Raw genomic sequence first — 12,730 nt, 5'->3', positions numbered from 1 at the left:
GTCTGAAGCATTAATGGTCTATTTTGGAAAAAGAGATTTAAAAGTTTAGTGTTCTCCTGGAGAACTTTTTCTTATTGCTAGTGAATGAACCTGAGAACTGCAGCTAAAGCTGAACACTGAATTTTGTAGCCCTTTGAAACAAATACAAATTTCATTCTGGTTTATTGTGCTATTTATTATTTGTTTTACTCAGCAACATTGAAGTGAGGGACTCCCAGAAATATATGACATTTTTTACAAGAAACTAATTAATACTGTTTTTTTCTTTGAATATTTCAGACCATTCAAAAATGTGACTGAGTATGATGGGCAAGATGCATGTGGTTCCAACAGCTGGAACATGGTCGACGTTGACCTGCCACCAAACAAAGAGAACAACCCTGGAATTCTACTACAGGGGTTGAAACCTTGGACTCAATATGCCATTTATGTCAAGGCTGTTACACTCACAATGATGGAAAACCATCATATCCATGGAGCAAAAAGTGAAATTGTATATATACGAACCAATGCTGCAGGTGAGCTCCTGGGCTCTCTGGGGTAAGAGCTTGATAATGCTGCAGATGTGCTTAGTATAATATTATAAAAGTTCTGTAGCCGATGCAGAAATTGAATGTATTATGTCCATAATGCTAGAAAGTTCCAGTAATTATGAATGCAGTTCTAAGATTTTAGTTAAAACTCTGCATTTTCAGACATTATTTTCATTGGGAGCTATGGGAGTGTTTTGAAGTTAGGATTTCAGACTTGGTTCCTTTGGTGAAGGTAAATTTAGGTAGAAATTCAGTTTGAGACTACAGGTGGTTGCAGTTGAACCCTTAGTAACAGTTGTTAGTTGGGCATAAGGAGGAATTCAGTTCTTTGAAATAGGATGGTGTTTTTTCTTGCAGAATGGAAGTGGATTTGGGTTCCCTGTGGAAGTTTCCATTGAAAGACATTGTAGAATGCTCTAGATTAAATAGCTGCCTTTTATTCTTTTTTTCTTCTACAGTGCCATCCATTCCCTTGGATGTTATTTCAGCATCCAACTCTTCATCCCAACTGATTGTGAAATGGAATCCTCCCTCTCTTCCCAATGGCAACCTTTCATACTACATCGTACGATGGCAGCAGCAACCTCAGGACAGTTACCTTTACAGACACAATTACTGCTCCAAAGGTAGGAAAACGAAACGTGGTTGTGTTGATATGCCCATGACCCCTACCTCTCAGAGCCCTTCATTTACAAGAGCTAAAGCCTGTGCCCTGCTTCACAACTCTTGTGAATAACAGCAAGTAGAAAGGAATGGGTAAACATGGATTGTTGCTGTATTCATAATATAGAGAGAAAAGAAACAAGCCACCTCTCTTCTGTTCTTTTAAGATAAAGTCCCAATTCGAAGATACGCTGATGGGACCATTGATCCAGATGATGTTACTGAACCCACCAAGCCAGAGGTCTGTGGAGGTGAAAAAGGACCTTGCTGTGCTTGTCCCAAGACAGAGGCAGAAAAGCAAGCTGAGAAGGAGGAAGCAGAGTACCGGAAAGTCTTTGAGAACTTCCTTCACAACTCTATCTTTGTCCCCAGGTAATGGATTTTGGACAGTTTATCTCTGCAAATGGGCCTAATAATGTAATTTTTAAACTTTTTCTAGAGCTTAGGCTTCCTGGACATTAAAGCATATGTAGATGTTTCATAAGAGGTGGTAGTGATAGGACAACAGGTAATGTTTTTAAACTGAAAGAGGGTAGATTTAGGTTATACATCAGGAAGAAATTCTTCACCATGAGTGTAGTAAGGTGCTGGAATAGGTTACCTGGGGAGGTTGTCAATGGAGGTGTTCAAGGCCAGGTTGGATGAGGCTTGTGCAGCCTGGCCTAGTGGGAGGTGTCCCTGCTTGTCAGGGAGGTTGGAACCTAATGATCTTTAAGGTCCCTTCCAACCTTAAACATTCTGTGATTCTAGATAACACCTGAAACAGATAAATGTTGTCTTCCCTTTTGTGAGGAAATCTGCAGCCTTACTTTGCAGTTTCTCTTACAAATTTCTCTGTTTCTCTCAATTTTAGCTAATAGGAAGAGTTCTTACCTGTATTGTTCAAGGGTTTTAGTGATGCCTTTTTTCAGAGTCAAGAGTCACTTGAGGAGCTTTTTGTCTGTAAGGGTTTCAGAGATGAGCAGTGTGTGGCAGACAAAGGGTTTCAGATGTGATCTTCCTCTAAATAGTAATTTAAGTGCTTGAGTTCCTAATCTGAAGATTTCTTTGCCTTTGAAATTGAGGGCATAGTCACTTCGAAGAGTTGAAACTGGTCTTCCTTCCTCACTGATTTCAAAGGGCATATTTGTTTCCTGGGTCTGTGCTGCAGAGAAGTATTAAATATTCCCACTTCTCCATGATAAACACTACCACTTATTGTATAAGTGGCATAGTAACGATTTTATGCTGCAACATAGAGTAGATACCACTGGATCAATTGCTGATTTGATCCTTGAGTTTCCAATTTATCCCTCATGGAAGCTGTTTTTATGTTAGGTAATTGGATCCTGGGGCCCAGCACACAGTGTGTATAGTCTGTTACGTTACAGTCTATAAGCAGTCAGATTTCTTACAACGTTGTCTCTGACAGGTGAAGTTATGGTGAAGTCCTGTGCTTGAAAACTCTCCAGATGTGGCTTTGCTGCTCATTAAAACTGGTTTCTATCACTTTCCATTGTGACTTTTAGACCTGTATTCAGGGATGTGTTGGATTGGCTTGTTTAAGGCTGGGCCTGTGATGTGTGTGGAGCATCTTAGCTTTGACCAAAAAATGAGGAACTAAATAGTTCTTCGGAAGTGCTAAGTATTGTACCTGAGCTGTGTTTGAGTCACATTTAGCATTTGTGGTTGAACTTGAGCAGTGTTTCCTTGCTAATTATGAGAACTAGCAGCAAAGTTAAGGTACAGAGGAGGAACAATCACCATGACTGGCCAGGAATGCAATGCAAAATCTTGTTGATATAATCTAATTTGGGGCTTTATGAAATAGCACAGCAAGGAGTTTTGAAAGGCACGTGTCAGGTCTCAACTTCTTGGAAGGCTGTTAAAAGGTATCTTTTTATATCACCAAAGCTTTGTAATTTGAATGCATTATCCCAGTTTTTCTTGTATTCTCCCCTTCCCAAAGGAAACTGATAGAACCTTGAACTCAGGCAGTAAAAAATGAACTGAGCCATTCACAAGGAATTTCCTGAGAACGTGACCAGTTCCCTTTTTCCTTCCCTTACTGTCATAAGGGTGTGTTTAGTAACAGCAATGGCAGATCAGGTACAATTCTCAGAAGTAGCTGCATAGCTAAGCGACTTGAAACTCTGTGTCAGGGAAATTAAAGATTGAGTGAGTGAGATGTCTGCCTGGGACAAATCTAAGCAGTTTGTTACTTGCTGATGTCTGGGTTGTTTTTTTTTTTCTCTTTCCCAAGTGAGAAATTTATTTATGTGTTAACGCAAGTCTAAATAGCAGTATTTGTTTCCAGTGCTCTACCTGTCTCAGGATATTCTGAAAGGGATGCAGCATGTAATACAGCTTGACAATATTTGGCTGGGTAGTTTTAAGGTTCTTTAAAAAGCCTGTTGATCTAATCTTGTGTGCAGCTTCTAGGTGACTCCATGTGTATTATTGCAGGGATGAGGTAGATTTCAGTCCTTGGGACTGTGGTTAGTCCTGAAGAGACACTCAGAACCACATACACTTCAAATTTTTGGTTCTCTGATGAGCAGAATGAGATGTGCTCTGTGTATAGTGGAAGGGATCTGACAAGTAACATTAAAATTGCCATCAAGTATGAGACAGTGAGCTTTTGTATTAAACAGCACACACTTTTTTCTTCATAGAATTTTGTTTTAATTTTTATAGTGTTATTTTCTAATTTTCCTCTTAATTTTTCATCCTTCCTCTCATTTAGCAGAATACATGAGTTTTCATGTTTTATCTGTAGACTTTTTCTTATTTCCTTGAATGATTGTTTTTTGACTTGTGCCTTTCACAAAGACAGGAAGCTGCTTGACAGAAAAGCAAGTGTGAAATTCCTTGATGTTTTTATCATGTTTGCCTTGTGGTTATCCTGCAGATCTTTTCCTGATACAACTCTAGTTTTCACCAAGAACTTTTGTGTTGTTTTCTCTTTATCTTTTCCCCCAAAGGCAAGGTAGGAATGTACTTTTACCCCAGACACCCAGAAAGTTCAAACTTCATGCATCCCATGAAAGCAGTGACTAAGTCATGGTTTTTGGGTTCTTGCACTGGCACATGTGTGTGCTTGATTGGAAACAAACTTTTTATTTTCACTGCTTTTATCACAAAATCTGTGCAGATGTTCATCACTTCTTTCCACTGAATTAGAGCAGTAACTGAGTACTCATCTGAAGCAAGGTGGATAGCTTTAGTGACTTTCAGAAATCCAAGTGTATAGGAGGCACAAGTGCTTACATCTCCTATGAAATTCCCTCATACCCAACTGACAAATTGCAACATTTGTGTAAAACTGTTTCTTGGTGACTTAGGAAGTTTTTTTCCTTGTCTTCGTTTATTTCTGTGCTGTGGTTTACATGGCATCTGAGTGAGAGTGTCAAAATGACTGCTGAAGACATAGTAAAAGGATTTTGGAAAATGTAGCAAACTCCTAAAAAAATTTCATCCAACCTCTGCCAGAAGGTTTCAAAACCAAGTCAGCCTGATTTTGGCTCTCTCTGCAGCATGCTGTTTTGTGGCTGAATATACCAAGACAGTATATTTGTCAGTGAATTCACTTCTCCTGTTGAGTCATCTCTCTTCATGTTGTGTGTTTGAGGGAGCCTGTATTTGCCTGGTTTGTAACTCCCTCTCTGATGGAAGCGTGTTAGACTGCACCTTCAGCCTTGGTGGCACCCTGTAAGTGCAAGGGTTAAGTGGGCACAGGCGAAGTGATGTCAGGTGGGAGAGGATTCAAGCCCAAATTGTCTTTGTAGTCTGGCTCTTCTTAGATTCTTCCTTCACTCCACTGGTGCATTGCTTTCTAGGTGTGAGCAGTCCTGCAGCCTTTGGAGACTAGGAGAGCAGGTGCTGGAAGAGCCAGCTTGCCCACTGCAGTTTGTGCTTCTGTGCAGAACAGCCTTGGATCTGACACAAGACCAAGTGACAAGGCTGATGTGTAGCAGTCATGTGTTGGTTAGCTAATACCATCCAAATGAATGTTTGTAAGAGTGTTTTCAATTTTATACTCGTACTCAGGCCCATCCACTATAACCATTTCTTACACTAGTAGTAGCATTGCTGTAAATCCTCAGGTTTTTAACTCTGCATGAATTTCACCCAGATGCCTGTAAGACAAAGCAAAGTTGCTTGATGAACTCTTTGCTATGCACAATATTAGTGCTGTTTTCTCTCATGCAGGAAGATTGTTCCTTTGCAGAGCCTTTGTTTGGGTGAGAGGAGAGATACACAAATTACTGCAAGAGTGGTGGTTAATATTAATGGTTTTCAGCTACTTTCCAAGGTTTCTTAGTGCAATACATTCAAAGTTCTATGATTTCATTGCAGCTGAAATGAAAGTAAAACCTTCTGAGAGATTAGCTTGTCTAATCCAGCAAACTTCAAAACATTTCTTCCCCTAACCTTTTCAGCCTTCAACATCTGATTTTTATTTTTAGTGTGAATATTACTGTCATTAAATATAAATCTAGCAGTGAAGTGATTTTTGTGAAGCACTTTTTGCTCTTCAGCTTACTGTGTGAGGTCAGAAGTTTGCATGTTTATCTTGATGTACAGTGTGAGCTTCAGTTTTGATTGGTTTCTGACCAAAAGAGAGTCCTAGGATGTGCTGATGTGCTGCAGGTTCAGATGGAGAGAAAGCTTTCGTCCTGTTTTGCAGTTTCCTTTATTTAACTTTTTTAATAATGGAGTTATGTATTTTACTGGGGTTTGTTAGTTTTTTTTTTTGCATAGAGCTGGAGGAGAAGGGGTGTTTCCCTAAAGAGATGTTTTCTGTCTGCTTGCTCCACAGACCTGATCGGAAGCGGAGAGACTTGTTCCAAATCGCAAATTCCACTTTGGCCACTCGAAACAGGAACGTGACTGGGACAGATCACTTCACCAATGTTTCTGACTCAGAGGAGAGTGAGGTGGAATACCCATTCTTTGAGACCAAAGTGGATGGCAAGGAGAGAACTGTCATCTCCCATCTCCAGCCTTTTACCCTTTACCGCATTGATATTCACAGCTGCAACCATGAAGCTGACACACTTGGTTGTAGCGCTTCCAACTTTGTCTTTGCCAGAACCATGCCTTCAGGTATGCTCCCAGAAGTAAAAACCTTTGTTTTATTTTCTGGGGAGAGATCAATCTCACAGAGGACAAACCTTCCAAAAGCAGTTAGAAAAACATTGGGGTGTAGTTAACAAATCGTAGGCAAGAACATCGGACTATGTAACACTTGGTTGCAGTAGTTTAATGTCCTTGGCTGGTCCCTTGTGTGTATGTGTATTGAGTGGTTTGGAGAAAGGTAGAAGAGTGTGCAGTGACTACTGAGATAATGATGAGAGAATCAGTTTCCCAGTGATACAGTTGAGACCCACGGACATGGTGGGTTAAAAGGTTTTATTCTACAGTTCTCTCTGTGCTGAATGGAGACAGGGAAACATTTCCCTGCTGATGTTTAGTTTCACTGGGTTCACTCTGAATTGTTTGCAGATGTCAGGAGTTTTGCTGGTGAGAATGTTTACCAAGTGTTTCTTCTGTCCCAGAATGACCATGCATTTGTCCAGCCTGGGAACAGGGGGAGCACTGTGGTGCTGTGTGCCCAATCACACCAGCATCTAGGGTGCTTCAAATAGGAATCACTGAACACTGTACTCATGTTTGGGACTTTTACAGATTGTACTTCTTCTGAGAATAATAGAGATGATTTTAGTTTAAGCTCATAAGCATCCAGCAAAGGACTTCTGAATCCAGCAGATGTCTGGGAATCTTTGATGCAGAGTGGCAGCAATTCTGTTTTGTTTCTGGAAGGAGAGACTCATAATCCAGATCCAGCTGTGTCAGTAGAAAAGAAAAAGCATTGCTTATTTCAAGGAAATCGGGAAATCTGTGAGATCAGGGAAAAGGAAATAAGTGTTCCCAGATTTTTAGTGCATGGTTCTGAAAATTAAAGGCTAAACAATTCTGTTTTCTTCTAAAGCTAACAACTATATTTTGAAAAAGTGGCCTTCTTTCTTTGACTGAAATGGTCTTCATATTCCTGTTAAGCTTTGAATAAAACACAGAAATAAAATTATCAAGAATAAATAGAAGTAAAGCAATTCCTGAATTGCTGACGAGACTCTGTGACAGATTTCCTAAGACTGGATATTTTAGGAAAGGGATGCCAGTGGGGCAGATCTCATGTGTTTACAGAGCCCATGCCTGGTGAAGCTGTGTGCATCACACTGGTTTTCTGGCAATCAGCAGTTCAGACCTTGCTAATATCTTCAGCAGCCTCCTGGCCAACTAATTTTGTTCCCTGGATCTTCAAATAGCACCTACTGCAATACTATTGATGTCTAAAGAGTAGTAGGAGTCTTTTATTTTCCTCAATTGTGGTGTAAGTTTGTATTTCAGTAATAGGTGGTGTTCTCACATCACTTGTAAATATTTTACAGAGGGAGCAGATAACATTCCAGGAACGGTAGCATGGGAAGCAAAAGAAGAAAATACTGTCTACCTGAAGTGGTTGGAGCCTGCAAATCCAAATGGGCTGATATTAATGTATGAAATCAAATATGGGCAGCATGGAGAGGTGAGGATTTGACATTTCTCTGTTAAAGACTTACTGCTTGTCACTCTTAATTTATACACGAAATGGGATATTTCTTAACATGGTCTTTGCAGACCAAAGATAGAGATTGTGATTTCAAGCACCTAGCACCAACCAGCTTGCTGTTCCTTTGTTTCATTTATTTTCACAGTTTTGAATTCCAGATTGCTACTTAAGGTGTTCAAAGAAAACCTGATAAGATGGGGCTTATCCTGCCAAAAAATAGCTTATCCTGCAGCCATATTGTTTTCTCAGGAATGAAGGAACATGAAGATATTAACATGAACTGTAAATTGCTTTTTTCTTTTAGGAGAAGCGAGAATGTGTTTCCAGACAAGAATACAAGAAACTTGGAGGAGCTAAACTAACTCATCTAAACCCTGGAAACTATTCTGCTAGAGTTCAGGCCACTTCGTTAGCTGGAAACGGGTCATGGACTGAGCCCATCTCTTTCTATGTGCAGCCCAAATGTAAGATGAATGTTTGTCAGCTGTGTCAAACTGGGGGACTATTGTCTTTTCAGTAATTCCTGATTTTTACATATAAAACTAGGTGTATTAGCCTCTTGCCTGTATTTTGAATACTGCTCTTACTTGCTGATGCTTCTTTGAGAACTTGGTTCCTTTTTTTTTTTTTTTTTGCAAGTGTTGAAGACTAGGAGGTGTTTTTGAGGTGTGGTCCTTTTCTTGCTTGCATTCTATTTATATGAGAGGTGCAACCAGGTGGTGGGTGTGCAGAACACACTCCTGTGACTTCCTGTGATGTACAACTCTGTTGGGAATGGAATGTTAGCTGTAGAAACATGGAGTTGGATTGTACAAAACCTGTGGCCATAAGGCAAACTTGCTTTAAATTGCATAATAATACAAGAAACTGTTTGTTTAGATTTTTGGCTGGCAGTTTTTTCTAAATATCAAGGGGTTTTTTGGTTGTTTTTTTTTTTTTTGGTATGACCTGTTTCAAATATAAAGTGCTGGTGAAAGGATGATACTGGTCCTGACAATGGGAGTAGTTTGTATTTGGGAAGAACAACACTGTAGTGTCCACAGAGACCCTCTCAAGAACTTCTGTATTTAGTTATAGAGCAGATGTATGAACAGAAAACTGGAACTCCATCTTTTATTCCTTTTTGGTTTTCTAATTGCTGGACTTGAAGAAATTGAATTCAAGAGCAGTGTGTGCATTTTCTGAATATTACAAGTGATTGCAAGGTGAACAAAAAGGTGGAAAAAAAGGTGAATACGCAAGTGAACAATTACTTGTTGCTCACTAAGGAATGCAAGTCCTTCAGCATAACTTGTGAAAATAAACTGCAGACAGACACTGTTCTGTACAAAATTAATGCTTTTCACTATCTGTTTTCTTGTTCCACTCATCTGTAGTCAGGGAGTGTTTCTGAGTACATTTTTCCACATCAGACAAGAAAATGAGTACTTTGATTTCTTCCCTGTATGGAAATATACTGAGTGGGTTTTGAATGTTTCTTTGTTAATGGAGGTTTTATAGAAACCCTGATGCAATTGTTTTCTTGTTGATTGCAGCAGCTAACTATGGAAACTTCCTGCACTTGGCAATTGTGCTCCCTATTGCTTTCCTGTTCATCATTGGGGGATTACTAATAATGATCTATGTCTTTAACAAAAAGAGGTGAGTTACATGTGCTTGTGGTTAAAACTGCGGAGGGGAATGTTTATTTTCAAATCTGTGCTCATGGAGCAAGTTGGAAATTAAAAAGGCAAATGGCATTCAGGGGACTCGAGAAGCTGAAGTAGATTCTGTCTTGTTGGTGTGTAAAGTAGGTGGTTTAGAGTTACCATCAAGCATGTGGCTGCTGCTTGAGATATGAAGAAGCTTTTTATTACAGTGTCATGTTGGAGAGGGAAGAGGAAGGGTTGTCAGGAACATATACCCACTGGGACAGTAATGGCAGACACTGGGTCTGTATAATCAGAGGCTTTGACTGAAATATGGGTCAATATAAATCATGAAAACTTAATTTAGATTAATTTGATTTCTTGCAAACTCTAGAGGTTTTTTGAAGTCTTTACATCCACTTAAATTACCTCCTGGACAGAGCAGTCTAGGGGATGGTTCTGTTGATTTCTTTTCCTCAGTTTTATTTTTTGTAACTAGCTGTTTTTAATTTCTATTCTTTTACATTTAATATAAATACATAGTGAGAACTGAATAGAGTCAGTAGTCAGTGTAAACGTTCAACCTTTCAACTCTGTTATGCGGAGGTTTTTTATTACACTCAGATAAATTATGCCCATTGAGTATCCCATTATTTTCAGCTCTAATTCATTTATGTGCAGGCAGTAGTACCAGTCCTCAAGCACTCCAGAAAAGGCTTTGTAGCTAGTGAAGTACAGATACCTGCTTGGCCTTCCCCTTGGGCTTTCCTAGGTGAAGCATAACTCATCTTTCTTTAAACTGTTGTTCTATTCTGCAAGAATGTTTTGTCTTTGATTTTCTGAGGTCTTATTGATAATTTTATTTCTACAGCCTGTCTCCTGCAAGAGCTCTCACAGTGCTGAGTAGTTCTCTCTTACTCTGAAAATCACCCCAGTAATTTGGAGGGGGTGGGGGAGAACAGGGTGTGTGTGTTTTTAAAAAAACATAATAGAAACATTTATAAAATAGTTTAATGGAATTCCCCACTAAAACAGTCTTGTCCTTTGCTAGATCACTTCTCTCCCACAGTGCAGCAGAGGATGTTACAGTATGTTCTCAGCCACGGGTCTCCTGGGCGTATCTCCATACAGCTGCCTTTCTTAAAGGAAGTTTACCCAGCAGCTAAAAGTACCTTGTGTTTATGCTTTTCTAGTGCTGATTTGGTATAGGGAAGCCATCAGGTTTCCTGAGAAAGCTATTCTGGGCTGTTTTCCCATTGATCCTGTGAGGTAGAGTCAGAACTTGGTTTGTCCGCTTTGTCTGAAAAGCTCTCCCTGTGCCGTCAGTAATATTCTGTGGCTGAGCAAATGGTGGAAAAGCTGTAGAAGAGGTGGTCAGAAATTAACTGTGGTTTAAAGATTCAAAAGACAAAATATATTTTGACAGGAACAGTGACAGACTGGGCAATGGAGTACTTTATGCTTCTGTGAACCCCGAGTACTTCAGTGCTTCAGATGGTAAGTGTGACCTTACACTTCTGATGCTTTTACTTTCCTGTGATCTGTTTTGTGTCTGACTTTCAAAGGTAGCAAGCTCTAAAAGGGATGTTGTAAAACCTCTCTCTCTTCATTTTATTAGCACATACATAGAATCAGTCATTGATAACATGAAAATGTCACCTGCCTATTGATAATGGGGAGTTGTTGAAACTTTTCCTGTAGGTTAGTTTCAGATTATCTTCTACTCATCCATTGATCTTTTCACTGAAATGACTGAATGATTCATTAGTTCCTCACAGAATCATAGAATGGTTAAGGTTGGAAGGGACCTTAAAGATCATCAGGTTCCAACCTCCCTGCTATAAACAGGGACGCCTCCCACTAGATCAGGTTGCTTGGAGCTCCATCCAACCTGGCCTTGAAGACTTCCAGGGATGAAGCTTCCACACCTTCTCAGGGCAACCTGTTCCAGTGTCTCACACACATACAGAGATGGCTGTCAGTAATAAGCACGTGTCCATATTTGTATGGATTATGGATGTGTGGAGCTCTTCAAGTGCAGGAGGAAATCAGAACATCATATTAACTTCCTTGAGGCATCAGTTCTTCTGTTTATGGTTTTGTTTGCTGCTACTGCTGTGGACATCTTACTGGAGTAGTGTTCTAAAAGCCCCCAGGAGGCTAGTGGGTTTAGCCAGAGTGGCAGCAGCCTGTTGTTATTTTTCCTAGTGGCACCATGAGGGTTAAAGCCCTGTCAGTGTTCATGCTATGATCCTCTATTTTTCTATCCTGTCATTTCACCCACGCACAGCATGTGACACAACTGTCCCCTCCTTTGGTGACTGGTAGCCAGGAGCATCAGGGACTGCTCAGATGTCGACTTGCCTGAGGCAATCCTCCCTCCTGGCAGTCACCTTCTGAGATCTCTTTTCTGCCTCAGATCAAAGACTTGCAGCAGCAGCAAGTTCTGTCTTTGCTGGTGCAAGAGTGTGTGCAAAGAGCCTCCTAGATCAGAGAGTCTCTTTCCCTCTGGTCATAAAATCAATCTGTTAATAGAGAATATACCAGACACTAAACTGATATAGCTGATCAAGTATGTTTGATGCTGCCTGGAATAATTAGAAAACCAAGGATCCCAAGAAAAGCTCAAACCTAAAGTATTGATTCGAGCCTCTTCCCACCCTGGTTTTGTGCTTTGAGGTTCCTAATTTCTATCTCATTGTGTCAATACCACAGTGAGCCCACTTCAAGTCCATCTACACATTAAGATTGACATGTATGCCAAGGATTTGCCTGTCTCTGTATGAGAAGGACAGTGGACTGTTTGCATACATTGTGCAAGGTCTCAGCATCCTGTCTTGTGTGTTTTACAGTAGAAGTGTTTGGGCAGTTGGCATCACAAAGCAGAGGGTGACTGCACCACTGGCAGAAATGGGTCATCATGGCCTGTTCTTTCTCTCCACAGTGTATGTTCCAGACGAATGGGAGGTGCCCCGTGAGAAGATCACCATGTGTCGGGAGCTTGGACAGGGCTCCTTTGGAATGGTGTATGAGGGAATAGCCAAGGGAGTGGTGAAGGATGAGCCGGAGACCAGGGTGGCCATCAAGACTGTCAATGAGTCTGCAAGCATGCGAGAGAGGATAGAGTTCTTAAATGAGGCCTCGGTGATGAAGGAGTTCAATTGTCACCATGTGGTAGGTCATGAAAATGTAACAAGGCTGGGATTGTTGCAGCCCTGGTGCTTGTTGGCATCAGGAGCACATCTGCACTGACTGATGCAGGAATGTGGGATTTTAGCTTCCGCTCTGCGCAGCTTTGTGGTATTACTGTG

General features: G+C 40.5%; 1 protein-coding gene across 2 annotated transcripts in view; it reads left to right on the top strand.

The window, feature by feature from the left end:
- The window catches only part of IGF1R (insulin like growth factor 1 receptor), a 175,405-nt gene that overhangs the window by 141,405 nt on the left and 21,270 nt on the right, over positions 1-12,730 (top strand). Inside the window, exons 8-16 of one of the 2 annotated variants that reach the window (XM_051628044.1) lie at positions 280-518; positions 992-1,159; positions 1,364-1,568; positions 5,998-6,284; positions 7,631-7,767; positions 8,096-8,255; positions 9,330-9,432; positions 10,846-10,916; positions 12,364-12,593. In XM_051628044.1, coding sequence (XP_051484004.1) covers positions 280-518; positions 992-1,159; positions 1,364-1,568; positions 5,998-6,284; positions 7,631-7,767; positions 8,096-8,255; positions 9,330-9,432; positions 10,846-10,916; positions 12,364-12,593 — 1,600 coding nt within the window. Of the gene's footprint in view, positions 1-279; positions 519-991; positions 1,160-1,363; positions 1,569-5,997; positions 6,285-7,630; positions 7,768-8,095; positions 8,256-9,326; positions 9,433-10,845; positions 10,917-12,363; positions 12,594-12,730 lie in introns of both variants that reach the window. The other variant, XM_051628043.1, reaches the window with a different exon arrangement.

This window comes from Apus apus, chromosome 10 (genome assembly GCF_020740795.1).
Source record: "Apus apus isolate bApuApu2 chromosome 10, bApuApu2.pri.cur, whole genome shotgun sequence".
NCBI classification, from domain to species: Eukaryota; Metazoa; Chordata; class Aves; order Apodiformes; family Apodidae; genus Apus; species Apus apus.
Note: the sequence above shows the minus strand (reverse complement) of the source record. Positions and strands in the feature narration are given on the sequence as shown.